This window comes from Lissotriton vulgaris, chromosome 5 (genome assembly GCF_964263255.1).
Source record: "Lissotriton vulgaris chromosome 5, aLisVul1.2, whole genome shotgun sequence".
NCBI lineage: Eukaryota > Metazoa > Chordata > Amphibia > Caudata > Salamandridae > Lissotriton > Lissotriton vulgaris.
The window spans coordinates 1,920,322,270-1,920,349,284 of NC_141693.1; the positions used below are offsets into that span (position 1 = coordinate 1,920,322,270).

Here is a 27,015-nt window from a genome sequence, read left to right on the forward strand (position 1 = left end):
TGAACAGATGCTACCCCTGATCAGGTAAGTAATAGTGAGGGAGAGAGGAGACCTGCAACTAAGGGACCACACCCTCCCATAATCCTGTAAACAGCGTCTTCTGTTCCAAAGCATAGGTAACCTTTTTCCTCCTAGTCAGATGTTATAGCCAGAACAGATGCTGCCCCTGATCCGGTAAGTCTGAATGAATAGGGAGAACAGGGAGCCCTTGAGCTAGGGAATTGTTGACACTAAGTAATTTGGCTATCCCATAATATTATTGTAGTAGCAGACCCTTAGTGAAGAGACTTCCCAATATATATATATATATATACAGGTGTTCATAGGAATGTGGTCGTCGTTGATATGCGGCGTTAGTGAGAACGTTGGGTAGGAGACCAGCGTGGATACCCACAAGATTGTGGCTTGAATAAGTGAGAGCGTCAGGGAGGAGACTGGCGTGTAGGTTTGCCGGATTGCGAACCGTTTGGAAAAGGGAGCATTGGGTTCTGCAGGCCCATGTGTAGACGCACTGGATTGTGTGTCATATCTGCCCTAGGGTAGACCGGTCTGGGTCGGGGTGGCCGCGAGACCAACTGATGTGAATATAAGTGTGGTGTAGGGTATGGATATCCCTAGTAATCAGTGAGTATTCTTAGTATCCCTATAGATTTAGTGGTGTTTTTAATAATATGAGCTTGTATATTGCGAGTTCCCCATCCTCAGGTAGGTACCCAGGTGCCTGGATGGATAGTCCTGAGGAGGGATGTGATTACGTTCTGGCTGGGTTGGATGGGCCCCTAGGGGCTGATCCCATCTAATCAGAAAATCCAGCCATAACATGCATATATACCTCGACTATTTTTAGTCACTTAAGCGCCCCGAAAAGAATCTTCCAGATACGCTTGACATACTTGATTAAAAGTATTGAATATTGATGTGTATGCAATCCAGTAAGAAAATGTGTTTAAACTGGGCAACAACTGCATGCTTAATATGGCGAATTATATGCACAGAGACATACTACTAACGTATAACCATTGCATTATTTCCATGCTGTGTTATCTTGTTTCAGATTATCTTACCCAGAATGCTGTAAGCAAGCAAAAAAACGTGAGTACGCGGTATAGCTCATAGGTGGGTCTGGGAAGGGTGCACCTTAGCACGTGCAGACCTCCCGTCAGCCCCTACTTGGTCCTGAAGAAAACCTAGAATTAAATAAGGTTGAAACATGTCGCCCACATTTTTATTCACCTTTTGATACTTTTTGGCCAATAACACCATTAGAAGTATCTCACCATTTTTTAACTGCGTTACACTGGCCCCAGAATAACTTTTTTCCTAAGGTGGCACATGCTGTACACTTTTTTAACTTCACAATTCCTTTTGCACATTCACTCACAAAAGAACCAGCTCCGCTGCAGTTGCAGGCGTCGCAGCACATCCAAGTGGCATTCAGGCACTTGGGTGGACCCCGATGATGAAGCATGTCACCGACCAGGTCGGTGAGTGAGGGGTTTCTTAAAAAGAAATAAAACATTTCTTTTTTTCACATTTCTCCGTTTTGAGGCACTAGGACCTCCTGTCCTGGGACTACTCCTTCCTTTGTTTATCCATCAATTGTATTTCTAGGGGTCTAAGGAGTAGGAACCTATTGAATACCCTTACTCTCCTTTTGATATACACTTAACATATATGTTGAACAGAGTAGGGTAAAGGGTGGATCCTTGTGGGACTCCCCCAGGAAGATAGACATTTCCTGATTCTAGGGTATCCCAGTGCACCCTCTGTTCTCTGGTTGAGAGAAAGGAGGTAAGAAGAGTGAGTGCAGAGTCCCCAATTCCCACTGCCTCCAGCCGTCGCGTAGGTACAGTATGGTTTGCCGTATCGAACGCGGCTGATAGGGCAAGTAGGATTAGAATGGCCATGCCCCCCTTATCAATTTGCTGGCGAATTCTTTCAGTAGCCATAGCTAAGGCAGACTCCGTGGAGTAGCCGGAGCAAAAGCCATGTTGTGTTGGATGGAGAAGATTATTGGCGTCTAAATATTCCATGAGTTCTAAGTTATTTGCTTTTTCCAGAACTTTGGCTGCTGAGGGCAGACATACAATTGGGCGGTAGTTTGTAACTTCGAGAGGGTCCAAGGAGGGTTTCTTTAGAATTGGTCTGACTCATGCTTTCTTCCAAGAGGTCGGAAAGACACCCTTATTGATAACATTATTCAGGAGGGGGGCGAGTAAAGTACTGAGTTTGTTCAAAACCCCATGGATGATGTTTTGAGGCAAGGGTCAGTTGGAGAGCTGTAGCAATAAGATCCTGTTTGGCGTTGCGGAAGGGCATTGCTGGAGCTTCGTGTTGGCGACTACCGCAGGCTGTCGATGCTGTAGTGCAAATTGCTTATTTCTCTGTAGCATGAAAAATCGAGTTCACCAGAACTTCTCATTAGCGGTTGGTGCGGGAGGCAAGATCTTGGTGCGAACAAGTCCAGAACTTCAAGATTTCTCCTTTGAGTCCAAGGAGTGCACTCTAATGCTAACCAAGGGCCCAAGACCTGAGGAGGTGCTTCATAGTGAGCAGGGACTCACCTTTGCAGAGGCCAGGAGGGCTCTGGCAGGTCAAGTAGAAGGTCCAGACAGGTCCAGTGCAGCAGGTCAGCTGGCCATTAGCAAGCATTTGCCGGGAGCCACTGGAGCTTGTAATGTCCCTTTAGCTCTGAACAGGACATCAGTCAGCTGGCCCTTGGAGTCACTTGAGGGAGCCTGGGATGGCGGCAGCAGGTTCAGTCTTTCAGACTTAAAATCCAACTTTACTATTAAAAAAGGTTTTAAATTACAATTCATTAGAGACCAAACTTGACTTTACTCCCTGTTCCCAATCAAAAGTCAGCACTTATTTAATGTAATAGGTTAACACATTTCTTTACGAGGGCATGTAAAACTTCAAGATGCTTGTCCAACTTTTTCTATATACACTGCACTCTACCCTATGGGCTGTTTAGAGCCTACCCTAGGATTGACTTTTATGTAATAAACAGGAGGGTTTAGGCCTGGCAAAACGTTTATTAGCCAGGTCAAAATGGTTGACTTAAGATATGTTTTAACAGGGCTACTAGCTGCTAGTGGGTGGCACATTGAGTGCTGCAGGCCCACTAGTAGCATTTAATGTAGCTGAAGAAGTGCTGCTTTTGGTCTAATTATTATTTTTACTTGTCTCAACCCAGTGTTGTGAAGAACATTAGAAAATATGTGGAGTAAATCAAGGTCACAACTCTGTGTTGTGAGAAATGTTTGAAAATACGTGGAGTAATCAATGTCAGTGAAAAGGAAAAAGTGGAGCTTGAATTATAAAGCAATAGGAGTGGTGTCAATCTATCTGGAAACTAGGCAATGAAGCTGGCCAGGAAAAGTATCAAGCGAAACAACAAGCCACCATTTTAGATCTATTGTCTTATCATGTAGAAATGGTTCTTTAACTGTTAATATGAAACAAACGTCTATTAAGTAATTTGGTTATTAACCAGAGGTGTGGAATTAGCGCCTTTCTACTCTGAATCAACAGGATACCATAGGATTAGTCAACGCCAAGAGAAAATACGGAAACCACACCTGTGTGATTGCTTTTATGATATAAAGTGAGTAAATCTTGACTGCACCCACCACCCCTCCAGGGTGCATTGTCTGATACTTGTAGTACATACTCCTCACCCTGTATTGTGAGGATTTGTGCAAAAACTTCCAGGATTCGTCTTTCCCTTGAAAATCATCTGTTACATCCACCCTGGATGCTCCCTGGTAAGCTAGTGGGTGAGAGGTAGAAAAGAGGAAGGAATGAGTGGTGCATAGAATAATAGTGTGATGAGTAACAGCTGGAGGGAAGGGTGGGATTAGGTGGCAGTAGAAGGATTGTTTCATTATTAGGAAGACAAGTAAGAATGGGCTGGCATAATTTGGTATCTAATATATCTTTCTTTTATTTTCTTCTTTTTTTTAACAGCCACTTTTCCTACAGCACGGGGTACGTTTAATAAATAGTAATACATGGTTTTGGGTAACCTAATGGCCATTGTTGGATTTGATTTGACAATTTCTCCCTTTTTTCTTACTTTCAGAGTGGATGTACATACGTTCCTGGGCAAGTGAGTAACATTTTTACATATTGACCGTCACAGAAATTGAAATTCAAAGGGAGGGCAACAACAGTGCAGACAAGGCACATACAGCAGTGGGAGAGTATATAAAAATTCTGGGGTAAAAAAAAAATTACGAGGAAATGTTAAGACTCTTTTGGAGCCACACAGAGAGGTAACCTAACTAATGTAGTGTGTGTTACATAAAGTGCCCAGGGCGCACAAAAGGTGTTGTCTCTTTGGGAAGGAGCCACCACATCATCGCAGCGACTGGCAACAGATGCAATCCTTGCTCTGGCCACAAACTAGTTCTGACAAGCATTGGTAAAGCCAGTGGGTCTTGCCTATGCAAGAGCTATTGGCTTTGCTAATGTGTTTTACCTATGTTGTACAACAGCGTGGCTGCTGTTCAGCATGGCTAAAGCTTGTGAAGTAGAGGAGAGTGGTGTAGAGTGGAGTGGCATTATGTGTCTTGGAGTTGCGTAAAGTGTTGTGGCATAGTTTGAAGTGGTGTGAAGTGGAGTAGAAGGGTGAAGTGTTGTGACATGGATTGCAGTATAGTATTGTGGAGGGGAATGGGGTGTTGTGGAGTGGCATAGAGTGAAGTGTTGTAGAGTGGAGTGGCATAGATTAGAGTGGAGTAGTTATGTCATGGAGTAGCATAGAGTTGAGTGGCATAGAGGGTCAAAGGGTTTAGTGGAGTGTTGCAAAATGTGGTGTGGAGTCTTGTAGAATAGAGGGTTGTAGCAAAAGCAGCAAAAAGGTAAAATGGCATTTAAACTTCTAATAAGCTTATGCTAACATAGCAATGTGTGCTCGCAAGTCCCTGCCTAGGGTCATAGAGTATTATGGAGTAGTTTGGGGACATGGAGTGGAGTTGCATAGTGTAGAGTGGCTTAGAGTGTCATACATTGGAGTGTCTTAGAGTAAGGTGTCATGGAGGGGCGTGGAGTTAAGTAGACAGGAATAGAGTGTTGTAAAGTGGATGGGCGTAAAGTGGAGTGGAGCGACATAGCGGAAAATGGAATAAAGAGGCCTGAGTGGCGTACCGGAGAGGGGAGTACAGTGCCGTAGTGTTGTGTGGACTGCCGTAGAGTCATTACCGAAAACACATTTTCAATTCAAATAGCTATTACATTTGGACAGACCTCGTTTTACTGAGGATACTATACAGCATACAAACAAGAATGTGTGAAAGTGGCATCACAAATTATATTTATTAGTTTTTATCTTATTAATATATCATTCCTCCACACTTCAGAATAAAAAAAAACAAATGTGCTTCGTTTGGGCTTCCCTAATTCTGATATATTCTGTAAAAATGTTGCTGTTCACTTTCAGACATTTAAATAGTGTTGTGTGCTAGAAAAAAATAACAGAGAACCAGAGAACAAAGAGAAGAAAAAAACTACAAAGCCTGCTCTAAATTAGTCATATATATATATATATATATATATATATATATATATATATATATATATATATATATATATATATATATATATATTTCATGCTCCTGCTTGATACTGTTGCGAGGTGCACTCGACCAATGGCAACGGGCCCCAAGCATAGCCGAATTCGCAGGTATGGAGGCTCTCCCCTCCCGATACGCTTTCACAGTTCTTTACCAAAAGGCCGACGCGTTTCGAATATCTCTTCTTCAAGGGCTGGTGGTAAAGAAAACACGCGAGACCCCCTGACTGCAGTTCCGTTTTCCTTTTGTTGTGCGCCCTCTATGGGCTATGGTGAATCCAATACACATAGGACACTGGTACTTGTAGTTCGGGTTTCCTTAATAAATGTGTGAATGTTCTGCTGCATGTATTTAAAAGCTCACAGTTGAGCCTCGGTCAGTTCGTGCCTCCTTAATCCTTAACCGTTGATCCACAAATAGAAAGCTGCTGAATGCTTGTCCCCCGTGGCCCCCAGGTTCCCGGGGTAGTGCAACCTTGGCGGCCAGAACACCGCCTGTAAAATTCATGCTCCTGCTTGATACTGTTGCGAGGTGCACTCGACCAATGGCAGTGGGCCCCAAGCATAGCCCAATTTGCAGGTATGGAGGCTCTCCCCTCCCGATACGCTTTCACAGTTCTTTACCAAAACGCCGACGCGTTTCGAATATCTCTTCTTCAAGGGCTGGTGGTAAAGAAAACACGCGAGACCCCCTGACTGCAGTTCCATTTTCCTTTTATTGTGCCCCCTCTATGGGGAATCCAATACACATAGGACACTGGTACTTGTAGTTCGGGTTTCCTTAATAAATGCGTGAATGTTCTGCTGCATGTATTTAAAAGCTCACAGTTGAGCCTCGGTCAGTTCGTGCCTCCTTAATCCTTAACCGTTGATCCACAAATGGAAAGCTGCTGAATGCTTGTCCCCGGTGGCCCCCAGATTCCCGGGGTAGTGCAACCTCGGCGACCAGAACACCGCCTGTAAAATTCATGCTCCTGCTTGATACTGTTGCGAGGTGCACTCGACCAATGGCAGTGGGCCCCAAGCATAGCCCAATTCGCAGGTATGGAGGCTTTCCCCTCCCCATACGCTTTCACAGTTCTTTACCAAAACGCCGACGCGTTTCGAATATCTCTTCTTCAAGGGCTGGTGGTAAAGAAAACACACGAGACCCCCTGACTGCAGTTCCGTTTTGCTTTTATTGTGCGCCCTCTATGGGCTATGGTGAATCCAATACACATAGGACACTGGTACTTGTAGTTCGGGTTTCCTTAATAAATGCGTGAATGTTCTGCTGCATGTATTTAAAAGCTCACAGTTGAGCCTCGGTCAGTTCGTGCCTCCTTAATCCTTAACCGTTGATCCACAAATGGAAAGCTGCTGAATGCTTGTCCCCCGCGGCCCCCAGGTTCCCGGGGTAGTGCAACCTCGGCGGCCAGAACACCGCCTGTAAAATTCATGCTCCTGCTTGATACTGTTGCGAGGTGCACTCGACCAATGGCAGCAGGCCCCAAGCATAGCCCAATTCGCAGGTATGGAGGCTCCCCCTCCCGATACCAGTACCAGTGTCCTATGTGTATTGGATTCACCATAGCCCACAGAGGGGGTAGCCGTGCGCTTTATAAGCTTCATAATAAATAAATAAATAAGTATCACTCCGTATCACCTCAGTATCACTCTGCATCACCTGAGCACTTCCACAGCACCACCTGAGCATCAGCACAGCACCATATCAGCACATCACCACCCCATCAGTGCACCATCAACCCAGCAGCAGCAGCGCAGCACTACCTCAGCATCAGCACAGCACCACCTCAATGTCAGCACAGCACCAAATCAGGACAGCACCACCTCTGCATCGGTGTACCAGTGCAGCAGCAACTCAGCATCCATACAGCACCACCTCCGCATCAGAGCAACATCACCTTAGCTCAGCCCCAACTCAGCACCACCTGAGCACCAGCATAGCACCACCACTACAGCATCACTCAGCACCACCTCAGCATCAGCACAACACCAACACAGCCCCACCCCAGCATCAGCACAGCCCCACCTCCTCCTCAGTCCACCAGTGCCGCACCACCTCAGCACAAGTACAGCACCACCTCAACCTTTGGCACTGCACCATCTCGGCACAGCACTATCCCCGCATCGGTGCACCACCACCAGCGCAACATCAACTCTGCACCAGCGCAGCACCATCTCTGCACCAGTGCAGCACCACCTCAACATCAGCACATCCCCATCTCACCAGCACCATTAGCACACCACCACCTCCTCATCAGTGCACCACCACCAGTGGAGCACCACTTCAGCACCAGCTCTGCACCAGCTCTGCATCGGTGCCACACCACCAGCTCATCCCCCATCAGCACCAGTGCAGCCCCACCTCAGCAGCAACTCAGCATCAGCAGAGCACCGCATCAGTACAGCACCGTGCGAGCATCACTCAGCACCGCGCGAGCATCACTCAGCACCGCGCGAGCATCACTCAGCACCGCGCGAGCATCACTCAGCACTACATGAGCATCACTCAACAACACATGAGCATCACTCAACACCACATGAGCATCGGTGCAGCACCAGGTGAGCACCAGCTTAGGGTCACCTGAGCACCACCACAGCATCACTCGGCACACCCACAGCATCACACAGCACCACCTCAACATCACTCAGCACCACCTCAACATCACTTGGCACCACCTCAGCACAGCATCATCCCTGCACCAGCACAGCATCAGTGCACCACAACCAGTGCATCACCACCTCAACATCAGCACACCACAATCAGCTTTAGCACAGCACCATTTCAGCAGCATCACAGCAACTCTGCACCAATACAGCACCACTTCTGCATCAGCGCAGCATCACTTTAGCACAGCAGCAATTCAGCACGACCTGAGCACCAGCACAGCACGACCACCACAGCATCACTTATAACAAACACAGCTTCACTCATCTCTACCACAGCATTACTCAGTACCACTTCAGCATTCGGGCAGCAGAACCACTGCATGAGCATAGCACCACCTGAGCACCACCACAGCAAAACCTCAGCATAGCACTACCTCATCAGTGCAGCACCTGAGCACAGCGCAGCACCACCACCACCACCACCACAGCATGATTTAGCACCACCACAGCATCACTCAGCACCAGCGCAGCATCCCTTTAGCATCACTGAACACCGCCACCTCAGCATCAGCACCACCACCAACTCAGCACCAGCGAAGCCCCACCATAGCATCAGCGCAAAACATCCTCAGCACCAGTGCAGCATCGTCTCTTCACAAGTACAGCACCAACCCATCACTCAGCACAGCAACATCTTAGCATCACTCGGCACCACCTGCACACAAGCACACCACCTCAGCATCAGCCCAGCACCACCTCAGCACAGCAGCATCTCCTCATCAGTGCATCACCTGAGCACAGCACCACACAATATCTGCATGAATCAGCACCACAACAGCATCACTCAGCACCAGCACATCACTCACAGCTACCACAGCATCACCTTGGCACCAGCGCAGCTCCTCAGCATCATTCAACACCACCACCTCAGTATCTGCACAGCAGCTCCACCAGCGCAGCCCCATCTCTGCACCAGGGCAGCATAATCTCAGCACCAGCGCAGCACCAACTCAACATCACTCAGCACCAGCTGAGCACCAGCACAGCAACACCAAAGCATCATTCAGCACCACCTCAGTTTCACTCTCCACCAGCTCAGTATTACTCAGCACCACCTGAGCCCCATCTCCTCACAAGCACACGACCACCTCCGCATCAGCATCAGCGAAACACCACCTCAATGTCAGCACAGCACCAAATCAGGACAGCACCACCTCTGCATCGGTGTACCAGTGCAGCAGCAACTCAGCATCCATACAGCATCACCTCCGCATCAGAGCAACATCACCTTAGCCCCAACTCATCACCACCTGAGCACCAGCACAGCACCACCACTACAGCATCACTCAGCACCACCTCAGCATCAACACAACACCAACACAGCCCCACCCCAGCATCAGCACAGCCCCACCTCCTAATCAGTCCACCAGTGCCGCACCACCTCTGCACAAGTACAGCACCACCTCAACCATTGGCACTGCAACATCTCGGCACAGCACTACCCCCGCATCAGTGCACCACCACCAGCGCAACAACACCTCTGCACCAGCTCAGCCCCATCTCTGCACCAGTGCAGCATCACCTCAACATCAGCACATCCCCATCTCACCATCAGCACAGCACCACCTCCTCATCAGTGCACCACAACTAGTGGAGCACCACTTCAGCACCAGTGCAGCACCAGCTTTGCATCGGTGCACCACCAGCAACTCATCCCCCATCAGCACCAGTGCAGCCCCACCTCAGCAGTAACTCAGCATCAGCAGAGCACCGCATCAGTACAGCACCACGCGAGCATCACTCAGCACCAAGCGAACATCACTCAGCACCAAGCGAGCATCACTCAGCATCACATGAGCATCCGTGCAGCACCAGGTGAGCACCAGCGTAGGGTCACCTGAGCACGACCACAGCATCTCTCGGCACACCCACAGCATCACACAGCACCACCTCAACATCACTCAGCACCACCTCAACATCACTTAGCACTACCTCAGCACAGCATCATCTCTGCATCAGCACAGCATCAGTGCACCACAACCAGTGCATCACCACACCACAATCAGCTTTAGCACAGCACCATATCAGCAGCATCACAGCAACTCTGCACCAATACAGCTCCACTTCTGCATTAGCGTAGCATCACTTTAGCACAGCAGCAATTCAGTACAACCTGAACACCAGCGCAGCACGACCACCACAGAACCCCTCATAACAACCACAGCTTCACTCAGCTCTACAACATCATTACTCAGTACCACTTCAGAATTCGGGCAGCAGAACCACAGCATGAGCATAGCACCACCTGAGCACCACCACTGCAAAACCTCAGCACCATATCAGCATCAGCATAGCACTACCTCATCAGTGCAACACCTGAGCACAGCGCAGCACCACCACCACAGCATGACTCAGCACCAACACAGCATCACTGTGCCACCACAGCATCACTCAGCACCAGCGCAGCATCCCTTTAGCATCGCTGAACACCACAACCTCAGCATCAGCATCACCACCAACTCAGCACCAGCGAAGCCCCACCATAGCATCAGCGCAGAACAACCTCAGCACCAGTGAAGCATCACCTCTGCACAAGTACAGCACCAACCCATCACTCAGCACAGCAACACCTCAGCATCACTCGGCACCACCTGCACACAAGCACACCACCTCAGCATCAGCACAGCACCACCTCAGCACAGCAGCATCTCCTCATCAGTGCATCACCTGAGCACAGCACCACACAACCTCTGCATGAATCAGCACCACAACAGCATCACTGACTGCTACCACAGCATCACCTTGGCACCAGCGCAGCTCCTCAGCATCATTCAATACCACCACCTCAGTATCTGCACAGCACCTCCACCAGTGCAGCCCCATCTCCGCACCAGGGCAGCATAATCTCCAGTACCAGCGCAGCACCAACTCCGCATCACTCAGTACCAGCTGAGCACAGCAACACCAAAACATCATTCAGCACCACCTCAGTATCATTCTGCACCAGCTCAGTATTACTCAGCACCACCTGAGCCCCATCTCCTCACAAACACACAACTACTTCAACACCAGCATCAGCGCAGCACCACCTAAGCACAGCACTACCTAAACACCATCTCAGCATCAGAACAGCACCATCTCAGCATCAGTACAGCACCATCTGATCAATGCACCACCACCATTGCAGCACAAACTCAGCATAAGCACACTGCCACCTCAGCACCACCACTGCACCAGCACATCACCACCTCAGCACAGCACCACCTCCGCATCAGTGCATCACCACCAGCGCAGCCCCAAATCAGCAGAACCTCACCTCAGCAGCAATTCACTTCCAGTGCAACACCACCCCAGCATCAGCATCACCACAACACCAACTCATCACCACCTGAGCAGCACAACCACCAACTTAGCATCACTCAACATCACCGGAGCATCACCTCTGCACCAGCACACCACCATCTCAGCACTGTCACATCATCATTCAGCACCACCTCAGTCTCCCCTTGTAATCTGGCATCTGTTCATTATCCCCTGGTGTCCCCCCACTTCTCTTTTTTTACTTCAGGTACTATTTCCCAACCACCCCCATCCCGTTGTATGTTCATAACTGAAAACGCACAGCATTCGAAAAGGCAGGAAGAAGATGCCACAATTGCAAGGACAAAGAAACTAGAAGACATTTTTTATGTTAATTCTTTTTTTATAGGGTTGTTCAATTGTACATAATATCTTCTTGGCTATATATAAGGTAACAAAAATGCTTTTAAAATTTGTTATAACTTTTCAACATGCTGCACAGCAGCCACACTGCTCTACAACATACCATAAAGACATTGGCAAAGCAAATAGCTCTGGCTAAGCACGTATTAGGTTCTAAAGGCGAGACCTATTGCCTATGCCAATACTTATTATATATAGGATTAACTTTATATAGATTTTAATCTTTGATTGGTGTCCCCAAGGCTCTACGTGCTGGTGCCGACGTCTGTTTCGGTGCGGATGTTCGGTGGACCAGCCACCTTCTTCAGGGTACGCACTGACTGTTTACAGGTAAGTAACCAATTAAAACAAGGGAGGGAGGAGAACAAGGTGGCCATATTATAAATACAATCTAAAATGAAAATAATCACAGTCTCAGCACCACCTCAGTATCACTCAGCATCACCTGAGCACCACCACAACTTCAGCACAGCAGCACGTCCTCATCAGTGCACCACCACCAGTGAAGCTCCAACTCAGCAGCAGCACAGCACTAATTCAACATCACTCAGCAACACCCGAGCACCAGCACAGCACCACTAGAGTATGACCAAAACATCATTCAGCACCACCTCAGTATCACTCAGCCCCAACTCATCACTCAACTCCACCTGAGCACCATCCCCTCACAACCACACCACCACCTCAGCACCAGCACAGCATTGGTGCAGCACCACCTGAGCATCAGCGCAGCACCAATGAGCATAAGCACAGCACCATATCAGAACAGCACCACCTCTGCATCAGTGCACCACCGCCGCCTTAGAACCACAGCAGCACCACTTCAGCACCTGAGACCCAGTGCAGCACCACCACCACAGCATCACTCAGCATCACCACTAACATCAATCAGCACCACTTCTCCATCACTCAGCACCACCTCATCAGTGCACCACTACTAGCGCAACACCACCTCAGCACCAGTGCACCAATGCAGCACCACCTCTGCATCAGTGCACCAATGCAGCACCACCTCTGCACCAGCGGAGCACCACCTCTGCACCATCACAGCACCATCTACACACCAGCACAGCACCATCTCAACATCAGTGCAGCACCAATTCAGCATCAGCGCAGCACCGCCTCAGCATTAGCGCAGTACCATCTCAGCACCAGCGCAGCACTCAACACCACAACCTCATCATCAGCCCAGCACCACATTCGCATCAGTGCACCACCACCAACTCAGCACTAGCCTCACCTCCGCGCAGCACCACCTCAGCACCTGTGCAGCATCATCTCAGCATCACTCAGCCTCAGCAAAACATAATTCAGCATCACCTCAACATCACAACAGCGTAACCTCACCTCATCAGCAATTCAGTACCAACGCAACACCGCTTCAGCTCGGCCCCACCTCAGCATCAGCACAGCATCACCTCAAGACAGCACCAACTCAGCACCACCTGAGCTCCAGATCAGCACCACCATCACAGCACATGCGGAGCACCACATCAGCATCACTCAGCACCACCACCTCAGTATCACTAAGCAACACCTCAGCATCACCCAGCAACACCCCAGAATCACTCCACAACACCTCAGCATCACTCAGCAACACCTCTGTATAACTCAGCACCACCTCCACACAAGTACACCACCAACTTGCCATCACTCAGCACCACCTCTGCATCCGCGTAGCACAGCATCAGCGCAGCACTACCTCGGCATCAGTGCAGCATCACCTCAGCACAGCACCAACTCAGCATCACTCAGCAAAACCTGAGCACCAGCGTAACACCACAACCTCAGCACCACTACAGCATCACTCAGCACCATTTCAGCATCCACAGAGCACCACCTCAGCACCATCAGCAGGGCACCATCTCAGCCTCAGCACAGCACCTTCTCCGCATCAGCACAGCACCACCTCATCAACAGTACACTACCTGAGATCAGCGCAGCACCACGACCTCGGCATGACTCAGCACCACCACCGCATTACTCAGCACCACCTCTGCACCAGTGCAGCTCCACCTCAACATCAGCACAGCACTACCTTTGCATCAGTGCAGCAGCACCTCAACATCAGCACAGCACTACCTTTGCATCAGTGCACCAGTGCAGCACCACCTCTACACCTGCGCAGAACCATCTCCGCACCAGCGCAGCACCGCCTCAACATCAGCAAAGGACTGTATCAGCACAGCACCACCTCACCAGTGCACCACCACCAGTGCAGCACCACCTCAGCATCAGCGCAGCACCACCACCTCAGTTCCAGCACAGCACCCTCTCAACATCAGCATAGCACCAGCACAGCATCTCCTCAGCAACAGTCAACACCACCACCTCAGTATCAGCACAGCACCACCTCCTCATAAGTGCACCACCAGCCCCACCAAGCCATGAGCACAACACCACCTCAACACCTGTGCAGCATCACCTCAGCATCACTCAGCACCAAAACATCATTCAGCTCCACCTCAGCATCACCACTTTACCACCAGTGGAACCCCACCTCAGCAGCAATCACACAGCACCACCTCAGCATCACCTGAGCACCACCTCCTCACAAGTACACCACCAACTCAGCATTCGCGTAGCACAGCATCTGCGCAGCACTACCTCAGCATCAGTTCAGTATCACCTCAGCACAGCACCTACTCAGCATCACTTAGCAAAACCTGAGCACCAGCACAGCAGCACCACCTCAGCATCACTCAGTACCATTTCAGCATCAGCACGGCACCACCACAGCACCACCTCCTCATCAGTGCACCACCTGAGAACAGCGCAGCACCACGACCTCAGCATTACTCAGCAACACCTCCGCACCAGTGCATCGCCTCAGCATCAGCACAGCCCACCACCACAAGCGCAGCCCCACCAGAGCATCAGCGCAGCATCCCCTCAGCATCAACGCAGCACCAACTTAGCATCACCTGTGCACCAGCACAGCACCACCAAAACATCATTCAGCACCACCTCAGCATCACTCGGCACCAGCTCAGTATCACTCAGCACAACCGGAGCACCACCTCCTCACAGGCACACCACCACCTGAGCACCACCACAGCATCAGCACAGCACCATCTCATCAATGCACCACCAGTGAAGCACACACTTGTTATGTTATGTTAAAATGGATTTCTAGAGCTCGCAGCTACTCAAAAGAGTGTCCCGGCGCTTAAGACAGACAAGACCAAAAATGCAGGGGAAGACAAGAAAGAGAAAAAGAAAACCTGAAAGGCGACGAAAATGGTTAAGTTGTTGAAACAACCAGGTTTTCAATTGTTTCCTGAAGGTGAGCAGGTTAGTGACTTGCCTAAGTGAGAGAGGCAGCTTATTCCACAGTCCAGCCACTTGCACTTGAAAGGAGCGACCGCCTTTGCGGGCTCTAAGATGTTTAGGGGTGACCATAAGATGTTGATGGGCAGATCTGGGAGATCTGCCAGGTACATAAAAAGAAACTCTTCTAGAGATGTATTTTGCTCCTTAACCATGCAGGGTCTTGAAGGCTAGGACCAGAGCTTTGAAGCGGATTCTACTGCATACCGGTAACCAGTGCAGATTCTTAAGATGGCGAGAGGTCCGGTCTCTAGGCCCTAGACTCAAAACAGCCCTGGCTGCCGCGTTCTGCACTACTTGCAGTTTATTAAGTAAGAACTCCGGGAGGCCCAAATAGAGGAAATTGGCATAGTCCAACCTTGAGATGGTAAGGGCCTGAATAACCATTTTTCTATGATCGGTCTGTAATAAAAATAAAAACCTCCGGAGCATCTTCTGAAGACCTAAACAGGTTCTGACTGCCGACTGAACCTGAGGTACCATGGAGAGGGCATCATCCATTTTTACTCCCAAGTTCTTTACAGTCCTGACTGCGGCCTGGGGAGGAGACATGTCTTGGGGCCACCATTGTTTCCAGACGTCCAACGGGGGAGAGCCAAAGAAAATGAGTTCAGATTTGTCTGTATTACATTGTAGATGATTATGTTTGAACCAGGCAAAAGTTTCTTTTAGGTACTTGTTGATCTTCTCCCTGTTGAATTCCTCACCCTTCCTGCAGATGAACAGCAATTGAGTGTCATCTGCGTATGATATAATTGTGACTTCATTCTCTTCCACCAATGTCGCCAGGGGGGGCATGTATAGGTTAAAGAGTACAGGGCTCAGGATAGAGCCCTGTGGCACACCCACACTCAAAGTCCGCACACTGGCCGAAAAGGCGAGTGACCAAACCTCCTGGTTTCTACCCTCTAAGAAGGAAGCAAACCACTTCAACACCGTGTCCTCTAGCCCACACTCCCTCAATCTCTGCAGGAGGTGGCCGTGGGGCATGGTGTCAAACGCCGTGGCAAGGTCCAAAAGGACCAAGACCGCTTTGCCACCTGCGTCCAAGGTCTCCTTGATGGATTCAGATACCTCCAATAATGCAGTCTCAGTACTGAGATTATGCCTAAAACCGGACTGGCTAGGGTGAAACAAATTGTTAGCCTCTGCAAAATTGCTGATCACTGTATGGATGTATTTTTCAACTGTTTTTACAAAAATAGACAGAAGAGAAATAGGTCTATAGTTAGTAAAGACCGTGGGATCCGCAATGTTTTTTTAATAATGGAATTATTTTTGCACTCTTCCATCCAACTGGGACCAGTCCGTTAAGGAGAAACGTGTTCAAGACACGGTTAACAGTAGGGTTCAGAATCTCTGCCATAGAAGCCAGAAATTTGGCTGGACAAGGATCTACGGGCGAGCCAGATTTCAAACCCTTCATTATTGCCAGAGATGTCTCTAGGGGCATAGGCGGAAAGATGGAGAGGAGGAGCTCATCTTCCTGACACTGGGGGACAGCCCGTTGAGTGGTCCACACATCAATCATGTCTGGGCCATTGAACAAGGATTGTATAGTCACTATCTTAGTGTACAAATAAATTAGCTAAGTTCCCAATCCACTCGTCTGAGGGAGAGGCAAGCCTGGTTGCAGCCTTAGGTGAAGAGAAGCTTTTAACAATGTCAAAGAACTCTCTGCTTTTATTTCCCGCACAATCAATTTTTAAAGCAAAGAAACTCTTCTTAGCTGCCTGTATCTTTTTATGGTAGCCTAGCAGAAGAAGAACCTTAGCAGAAGAGCAGTGCCACGTCAGCACCAGAGCAGAACCACCTCCGCATCAGTGCACCACCACCAGCTCAGACCCAACTCTAAATATGCACAGCCCAACTTCAGCACCAGCACAACCCCACCTCAGTAGCAACTCAGCACCAATGCAGCAACACTTCAGCAGCAATTCAGCACTACCTCGGCAACAGTGCAGCATCATCTCAGGGCAGCACCAACTCATCACCACCTGAGCATCAGAGCAGCCCAACCGCCTCAGCATCACTCAGCACCACCTCAGTATCACTCAGCACCACTTGGCACCATCTCAGAATCTTTCAGCATCACCTGATCACCACCACAGCACCACCTCTGCATCATCACAGCACCATCTCAGCATCATCTCAGCACCACCTCCTCATCAGTGCAGTACCACCTCAGCACCAGCGTTGCACCACCTAAGCACCAGCGCAGCACCGCCTAAACATCAGCACTGCACCACCTCAACATCAGCACAGCAGCATATCAGCATAAGCACAGCACTGTAGCAGGGATTCCGTTCTCCTACAGAACTGTGCATAGAGATTTGGAACCTCGGTGAATTAGGATGGCCCAAAACTCACCTCAGTACCCAAAATCCCCTTACCGAGCTAGCTACAGTGTCTCATTGGTCATAACAAGCTCCCAATGCTTAGACAAACCAGAACATGAACTTAGGTTACCTCAGGTATCGTGGAACACATGAACACTCTTTTGCTCTATAATTATTTCAAACCAGAACGTGGAGTAAAAGAGGACACGTGCATATTTGAAATATTTATTTACTAATGCAGGGTTCTCAAACGCAGTATCTTATATAATACAAACAAACATATTATAAGAATCAAAGTTATCAGCGTAGTTACTAGTCCATAGAAAGCGAAAGGTGACAGCATATTAAAATGCTGAAATGAATAGGAATTAACAACACCTATTTCTCACCCTCCCTATTTAGCATAGTATATTATATCTATGAAGGTCTCTTTTGGGTTTTAGCAGGGCGGGCCCATACCTCAAAATCTCAGTGGCAGAGGATCACATCATCTTCCACCAGCTCTCTGCATGCGAGGCATCATCAAGTGTGTTTTTGCATTCCCAGTAACTCTATCTTAAACCCGCTTAGAGACCGATGTTGGCAGCAGCTGCATTTGTGTTATGTCTAAGGTGGTGCGAAGATCAGACCTCACAACAACACTGTGTCAAGTTATTCTTAGAGGGTTCAGCACTCACTGTGCAGACAGTGTACCAAGCAAAACTGATATCAGAGCAATAACATATTATTCTCAAATAAATCACATTGCTTTTCTAGGTTGAAAGCTATAATAACAAGTATGCAAACTAAAACCAAAGGAAAAATGGCTTTTAAACATTTAATAAGCTCATGCTAACTTAACACAGTATATAGAAAAGAAGTAGCTATATGACACCCCCCCAATGACCCGAGCACGGTAAAAAAATAAGGAAAGCCAACACTAGAATAGAGGCATAACATGAAAGCAGAGTTCAATAATAATGAGCAAAGCTAATTTTCAAAAAACATATATGATTGCCTACAGTGGCCACACAAAATGATCTAAACTCTTAAATACAAGGCCCCTTGAGTTCAAGGAAATAGGCCTGGTGCATATAAAAACAATTGTTCGTAAGAAAAAGACACCTTCCAAAAATACAATCAGGTACGTGCCTAAATAATCAAAGTCTCCAAGGCATCTCACGATTGGACAGAATATGCAAAATATGCAGCAACAGCTTCCAACATGAAATCACTGTCATCATCCGAAAACAGTTCAGCCATCCAATTAAGTAGTGGGAAAGAACATACGTGCTGCTCCAGCACTGGATCCTCTAGCATCATTAGAGGACAACTTGGTGGGTTCTCAAGAAAGCTATGTGCCAAGAACTCATGCGCCACTGCGAGTATGTCCCAATGACCCATTAGTCCATGCATCGCTGCCAAGGCCATAATCCTTTCGCCAGAACAAACCAACTTGTGAGCAACTACAGGGCTCATCAGATGATTAAAATCGACGTCAGGAGACACCGTCAAGCAGAGACACAAATCAAGGGCCCAGTAAATGCAAATGTAGATGTATTTGTAAAGCGCACTGATACCCCGGCAAGCAGTGTGTCCTGGCGCTGTACTCATACCGCTAGGGAACCTGTCCTGGCTTTTCCCCGTGAAATGTCCACTCCTGGGCATCCCCGGGGTGCAACCAGGCATCCCCAGCGCTGTAGGGGGCCGTTGTGGAGGCTAAGCAAGCTATTGCCCAGAGTTGCAGCATGGGACCCATGATTAGAATAGGCACTGAGGCGAGAATATCCAGTCAGCGGAATTTATGAGCCAGAGACCCGCCGAGGCGGGAATCGAACCCTGGTCCCTGGCCAGAACTCTGCATCAAGGTCTGCCGCTCTAACCATTGAGCCACACTCCTCCACTCAAAGTCAAAATCGCAGCTCAGGCAATGAAACACGAGCTGGACACATGTAAAATAGGAAAATCGAAACGATAATCCAAATGCCATGCTTAAAGTCGCAAGCGGCAGGGTGCCATAGTAATCAAGCATCCGGTTACGAAATAGTGCCAGGAGGGGCTGAGCTGCTTCTAGCGCAGGACGGGCATCCATGTTTAATAAAACAAAAAATTATCAAAACGCCTGCAGCCAATGCTAGTAAACCAGGGAATCCACCAAACAGACTTGAAAATATAGAATGAAAGAACGCAGGGATGATTCCAAATATTCTCTCAAAAGAAGTCACGGGACCACTGCTAACTATTTTAAAAAAGTGAGTGAGGCCAGTCGTGGAGGAGGCATTAAAAATCTGATTAACTAGCTCGCAAAAATGAAACGGCAAGTCAGTATTTAAAAGCGCCTGCACCTCTGTGCGCGTGTTAGCTATGTGAAGGACAAAAGTTTCTCGGGCCGAACTCAGGGCCACTTCTTTTTGAGACAAAAGGGCTCTTATTCTACTCATACCACTGAACTCTGCCTTCAAGGCTGGGATGCGCGGCCAGATGGAAACATCTGAATTCCCATTTGTAGGAGGATACAGAACATTTTTGCAACAGACCACACGCTCTGATACTGTTACCACATAAGCGATACCAATTATTAACCCACAACATTCCTCATTATTTAACAGTAAATAACTACCATTCGCCAGCAAAGTGAAAGTCGGAACGATTGCGGGAACTGGTGTGCCTTTCAAAACACAGGCTAAATTTGGCCGGTCCTGATTACAAGAACCGTGTAGCTGGATGTGTCTGCATATCAATGAACGGTCAGGTGACTCTGTGCATTCCTCCCCCTTAAGGTAAACTTCCTTTTCTTCTTTCAGGCACCTATAAGTGAATGGAAGGGACCATGCCTCATGGAGAAATGCGCTTCCTAAGGGTTCATACCTTCCTATTGCAATATATTGCATACAATTTGTGAATTTGTATAAGGCAAAAGGTAAAGTGATTAAACCGTGAATAAGCCATGTAGCAGCAGTGTCTTCAGCAACAGAGAATGGTAAAGATTCTAACCTCTCAATGGGTAACATGGAAAATGATGCATCACGCATTGAAAGCATGCGTTGTTTTTCTGTCAGATTAAAAGGGGCAAACAGGGAAGTCACGTTCATGTAACTCCAAGGCACTCTACCAGACTTAAGTGTCTGCAGGGTCTATGCAAACTGCATAATGGAACGCAATTGATTTTGACCATGGTATAATACAGACACTTCATCATGTACAATATCAACAACAGAAGACACAATATTGTTTAACGTGTAAATGCGTGAAGAAAGCATATTAATACTGTTATTTACAACAGCAAGCACCTTCACTAAATTTGCTTGATCAATTGCTCTAAGGCGTTTAGCAGCTTCAATCTGTGATAGCTTCCAGATTTCATTATAAACCGCATAAATCCATCTCTTTGATCTACCACTAGCCGGGCCTTTTATGAAATCATTTAAATCCACATTATCATTCAGCTTCGATAGATGTGATTTAACTGCAGCCAATGTGGACTGCTGAAGCCAATTCTGACATAATTTACCCACTGAATAAGTGGTGACTGAATGTTCATTATCAAAACGGGGATCAGGCCTGACTTGTGTAAACCCATCAGCTAAACCCAGAAAACATCGCTGGCACGAATCAGAGTTTTCGTGTCACACTAGCCAACCCTTTGAATCCAAACTGGATATATTAAAGGAAGAATTGTGCAACATTGTTTGCAACTGGCGAATGGAAAACTGTGTAAAATTGTTCCAACCGGAATATTCCTCCAAATCAGGGATAGTAGGTGTATTTAATATTTTAGAAGTCACCAATCCAAAGCATGTTGTCTGAAAAATGGTAGAATTTAAAAACAACATATGATTTGGGATGAGACATGCACGGTGCAAAGCCTCAAAACGCCTTGTACCTGCCAACTTTTAGAACCCCAAACTGATTTAAGGTCAATTGTTTCCTTCCATAGCACATAGCCCTCTACAGCTAATTTGTCTAGAAAGGACTTCGAATACAATAATTTTGTATCGGTAAGTCTAACTTTGGACATGGACTTTTGTGTCATTTTAAAATAAAAAGACTCAGGACTTGATTGATTAAAGTCTGTAAAATAAGTGTACTTTTTCAAAAAAGTACTGGAGCTGCCTTGTAATGGTACTGGGCAATGTTCCCACTGAGTGTAATTGACAGTAACCCTTCTGGAACTTGTTTTATGCAGAAAATGATTACCAAAATGTTGAAAGCAAAATAATTCACCATAATTAACAGAATCTAAATATAAATCCTCAGCATCAAAGGCAGCATAATATTTCAAATCAGAGAATAATGCTTCTACGGCCTGAATATCCCAATCATCAGAACGTATGTTTTGTTTCACCACATCCCCCATGTTCACTCTGAGCACATTAGGGACATTAACCACCTCAGTGGGGCCATGGATCTGAAATTTAACTGCATCCCATTCAATCCCATCAAGAACAGGCCAAGCAGTGATGTTAACAGCATTCAAGTCTCTCTTCAGTCTGTGTGCTGAATGTGATGAGGAAAGTGGGGCCATTGTTCCATTAAGGTGTCAAATGCCCGTTCTCTCTTTGACATAGTGTCCATCGATCAGACGGAAAAAATAAAACACAAAACCAATTGACATAAAAAGATAAATTGAAAAAAGAATCAGCCAAATATATGTCCAAGGGGGAATCAAAAAATGTTTTTTAAATAAATTGGCATAAACTGCAAAACGTGAGGGTTTTCTCGAATGTACTGAAACAGAGTCAAAGGAGAATCTGGATTCTGTGGCCAAACGAGTCTGTAAATCGGCCATCGATAAATCAGTTGGATAGGTGTAATTCAGGTCATCATTGTCATCAACAGGAAAAGAATTTAATGAAGGATTGGAAATAACAGCCATCTCGAGGGTCACCTCTGGTACAGCATTAGAAATAGTGGCCATCACAGAATTTCTCACAATTGAAGGACAGAAGAATGCCGGTGTCATGCTATGAAGAATCGGCCACCCTGTGTAACTTGACATTGTCAATAGAGATAAACCTGTTTTCCTTACAACCTGGAAGTGGTGGTAAAACGACTGTTCTTGTGCCCTTCACTCCAAGCACGGGAACCAGAGCTCGATATGAAGGACCAAATTCTTTCTAGTTATCGATCTTCTCTCGAACCAGTTCTCCAACTTGGGGCAGCCAGCCAACTACCGGGATCTGCAACGCAACATCCGATGTGGAGGGCAAGTGGTCCTTAGCAAGACTGTCTCTGGTCTTTTGTAGATCCTGTAAAACATTGCAATGTTAATCTACGTCAAAGGCCGCGGCCTGGGCCACACAGTCTAGACCGTCGAGGTTAGGGACATATATCTTGATACCAAAGAGCATTTCGTATGGGGTCCGCCCACCCAGAGACCTTCTAGGGAGATTATTAAGAGCACGCTGCACGCCATTGAGATGGGCCAACCAGTTTCTGCCAGTGCCTATAAGTCGTGCTGTCAAAGATTGCTTTAAGTCATGGTTCATTCGTTCCACTACACTATTACCCTCCGGTCTGTATGGAGACGAAAACTTGACTTGGACCCCCAACGAAATCATAGCATCCTTATACCCCTTAGAGGCGAAAGCCGGACCCTGATCCGAATGGAAAGTACCACAGGCAAAAATCCCTACAAAGACACGCAAATCTCTTATGACAGTCCGTGAATCAGTGCTGCGATGAGGCCATACCCACACAAAGCACGTGCATGAATCAACTGCTACTAAGATGTACTTATACGCAGTATCAGAAGAAAAAGGACCACAGTGATCTAAATAAACGCAACCCAGTGGTTTATTAGATATGTACAACTGTGTCTGTGGCGGACGCGCAGCAGTCGAAGGCTTGATCTGCTGGCAAATGTCACATTGAAGGACATAATTGCGCGGCTGTTTGTACAGCTCCCGCCACCAGAACCTTTGTTGTAGCTGAGTTACAGTGGCCGAGACGCCCGCATGCGCAGACGCCACACCTTCACGTGCCGCTGTAATCAACGTAGCCCTGCAATCCAAGTTGGGAATTAAACGTTCACCAACATCAGGAATTTTCACCTAAGGAACCTTATCGGGACTTAAGTGGTATGTGTACTTCGAAGGGCACCCCGCAGGATATTTACCTCCCTTCTCAGTGGCAGCTACAGCCGCCAAGATGTCATCATCTATTTTACTTTTGGACCGTGTAACAGCTGCAACGAAGTATTTCGATACTGCTGACTTCGCCGCCTCATCAGCAAGCGAGTTACCGACAGCATGGACTCCGACACACTGGTGGCCAAGAGTATGAATCACAAACACAAGTGGCAACTTCTCTTTGATTTCAGCCACTCGAACCCAGATCATTTTATGTTCTATTGTGCTACCCTTGGAATCACAAAATTCATTCTGAATCCAAAAGAACAAGTTCTCATTGTAAGACTGGATACAGTAGTAAGAATCACTTACGATTAGTGTTTTCACACTAGGATCTGCGTACTCCAACACAAGCATCAGAGCACGAAGTTCTGCTATTTGTGCGGTGCAGTCCCCTAGTGTCTGCGTGTGCGCGACACTGGACTTGAACTCATTGTTCACCATGGCACCGACCACAATGGCACACGCGCAAACGTAGGCATGTTTAGAGCCATGCGCAACCTGCGCCGAACCATCAGTGTAAATGATGCAATGGAAATCCTCCAAAGGCCGCATTTCTAAAGGAGCCGGATGAACAAATTCATACTGCAAATACTCCTTCGACCGTAACGTGGCGTCAAAAATAAACGTGACATCCTGGAATGTCAAGGACGCAGCCCATTGAATCCACCGAGGGTGCAAAGCTATGGAATTCGGTACACTGACTTTCGTAACTGCCTCCAAGGCAGGACACGGGGTAACAACCAACATGCGTTTTCCCTGTGACAGGGCACGTTCCTTGAGAATTGCCATCTGCACAGCCGTTAAAACTTTCTCCACAGTGGAAAATCGCATTTCAGCCGAAGTGCACAAGTGTGACTTGTAAGCAATAGGTACTGTATCTCCCTCATTAAAAGTTAGGTACGTGAAACCTACCGTCCCAGGGATAACTCTTATCACCAGGTTGGTCTGGTTATCACGAGTCTGTAAATATTCAGAAGCGAGCAGATCAGCTTGCAAGGATTGCAGTATAGCTGAATGCTCAGGCAGCCAGCATGATTTGGAAAAAGATGGTTGTATCAAAGCATACAAAGGCTTGATACGCTGGGCGTACTCCGGAATGTATGTCCTTCCGAAATGTAAGAAGCCCAGTAAAGATTGTAATTTTTTCAGTGTCGTCGGAGAGCGCAACTGGGCGCATTTCTCCAGGAAGTGAAGTAGTGTGGCTCACTGGTTAGAGGTGGCAGACCCGAGAGCAGAGGACGGCCCGGGACCAGGGTTCGATTCCCGGCGCGGCAGGTTTCTGGACCAGGGTCAGCGGACTCGATAATTCTCTCGCCTCGGTGCCCACTCTGATCAGCGATCACACTCGGCAACTCTGGGCATTAGCTTGCCTCATCTTCACTAACGGCCCCACCAGACCGCCGGGGATGCCTGTTCTCACCCTGGAGATACCCATTAAGGGACCATCTCTCAGGGAAGCCAGGAAGGGTTTCGCAGCGGTCGAAGCACCTTGGGACCCTCCGGGTAAGTAGTGCGCTATATAAATGCCTATACATTTACATTTACAGGAAGTGAGGAGCCAAACCTTTTCCTTCATTGTTGAGCTCGTAGCCCAGAAACAACACTGTGTACTCTGCAATGTGCGCTTTTGCAAAGTTAAACTTGTAACCGAGATCTGCAAAGTTACAAATTATTCCGTTGACTCGACACAGATGCTCCCAAAGTTCATGGTCTGTGAGATATATGTCATCCACATAAGAACAAGCATCCGGGTCAATTCTCTCCAAAGGAGAGACTATGCGGGCGGAAAAAAACCCAGGACTATTCTTATAGCCCATAGGTAAACGCCGAAATTGTTTGTGGACACCGCCGCAAGTAAAGGAGGTTCATTGGGAACTTAGACCATCCAATCTATGGGCATAAAAGCCATTGGAAATGTCAAGCGTGGTTTTGAACCGCTTACGCACAAGACTATTCACTAGGGCACAGCCGTGAGTATTCTGTACTGCACAGTTACGGCAATGCGAGTTTGAATGCCGGTAATCCATGGCTTGTTCACAGTAAAAAGAGGGTTATTCATCGGTGACACACATGTTTCAATTACACCTTGATATTCCAATTGTTCAAGGATCGCCGCGACTGAAACTTTTGCCTCACGTCGTATGGGATATTGTGGTTGAGGCCGCGGCTGAGACCGTAATGGAATCTCGTGGCACGGGGGCAATTTATCCCAACCACATTGATTGCGGTACACAGCCGGCGCTAGAGCCAGAGCCCAGTCTTCTGCAAAATGCAGCGCTTCCTCTTTCGAGACAGTATTCGCGAAACTGGGGAGGATTACCTCCTCCCCTCGCGGAGCTGCGAGAACAAAAGGTGGGGGCCAGTCAGCCTCCGAAAGCAAAATGTCATACGTAGACGAAAGAGTTTCCCAAAATACCCCTTTAATGGTTCGCTGTATGTCACCTTCTATTAACAGGACAATTTCAAAAAGTCTATCAGGGGGAGCAACTCTGGTATCAGCTGTTTCTATCATAACATAAGTATCAGTTGCTGTCACCTTCAGTAGTGGACGCAGGGCCTCTCTCACTATGGTAATCTCCGCGGCACTGTCCAGCAAGGTCAGAGCCCACGTCAGATTCCAAAGCCTCTTTCTCACTATCTGTGGCATATCGATGCGCTGTTAAAGCCGCGACTTTCTTTTTGGAAAACTGCGGTCTCTTGGGCGTTGAGACTTCCTGCTTTACAGCACCGTTTTTCGGGCGGGGCTGGTCACGTCCTTGCTGACCACCCCGGCCACGGCCGCCCCCTTCCCCACCGGTAGTTGAAGCCGATGAGTCCTGAAAGGAACGAGGAGAGCGTTGATCAGGAGCCTGAAATCTATCAGGAGATGTAATCATCGCGCGATCGCGCAAATCATAAACACGTTATGACTGTGCAGGTTGCGGAGACGCAGGACGAGAAACCTGTGTTTGTTGTTGTTGCTGTTGCTTTCCCTGCTTCTGTTTTTTAGGCCAATTTTGTTATTTGGACTTGGGCTGAACTTCCGTGTCCGAAGTTTGTCCCTGGGGCTGCTTTTTCTCCTTAACAGAAAAAGGCTTAAGACCCTTACTATTGCGACCCACGGTTTTATAAGCCGCCACAATAATTTTCGCTAACTGACGGGGTTTTTCAGCATTGGGAATCGCTGCCAACGCGTTAGCAACCTGAAAGTTCACTGCATCCTCCTTGACATTAGCCAGGATTAGATCGCAAACTACATCAAAGGAGCCACACAGGCGCATACCCAATTCAACTGCAGACTCCGGTCCGTGATCATCCTGAACAAGTTTAAGTATCGTAG

At 47.7% G+C, this 27,015-nt stretch overlaps 1 protein-coding gene across 2 annotated transcripts in view; it reads left to right on the forward strand.

The window, feature by feature from the left end:
• The window catches only part of LOC147717724 (E3 ubiquitin-protein ligase TRIM39-like), a 357,009-nt gene that overhangs the window by 286,665 nt on the left and 43,329 nt on the right, over positions 1-27,015 (forward strand). For both annotated transcript variants that reach the window (XM_086924505.1, XM_086924506.1), the window contains 2 exons: positions 3,973-3,993; positions 4,088-4,114. In XM_086924505.1, the coding sequence (XP_086780631.1) occupies positions 3,973-3,993; positions 4,088-4,114 (48 nt within the window). The remainder of the gene's footprint in view (positions 1-3,972; positions 3,994-4,087; positions 4,115-27,015) is intronic.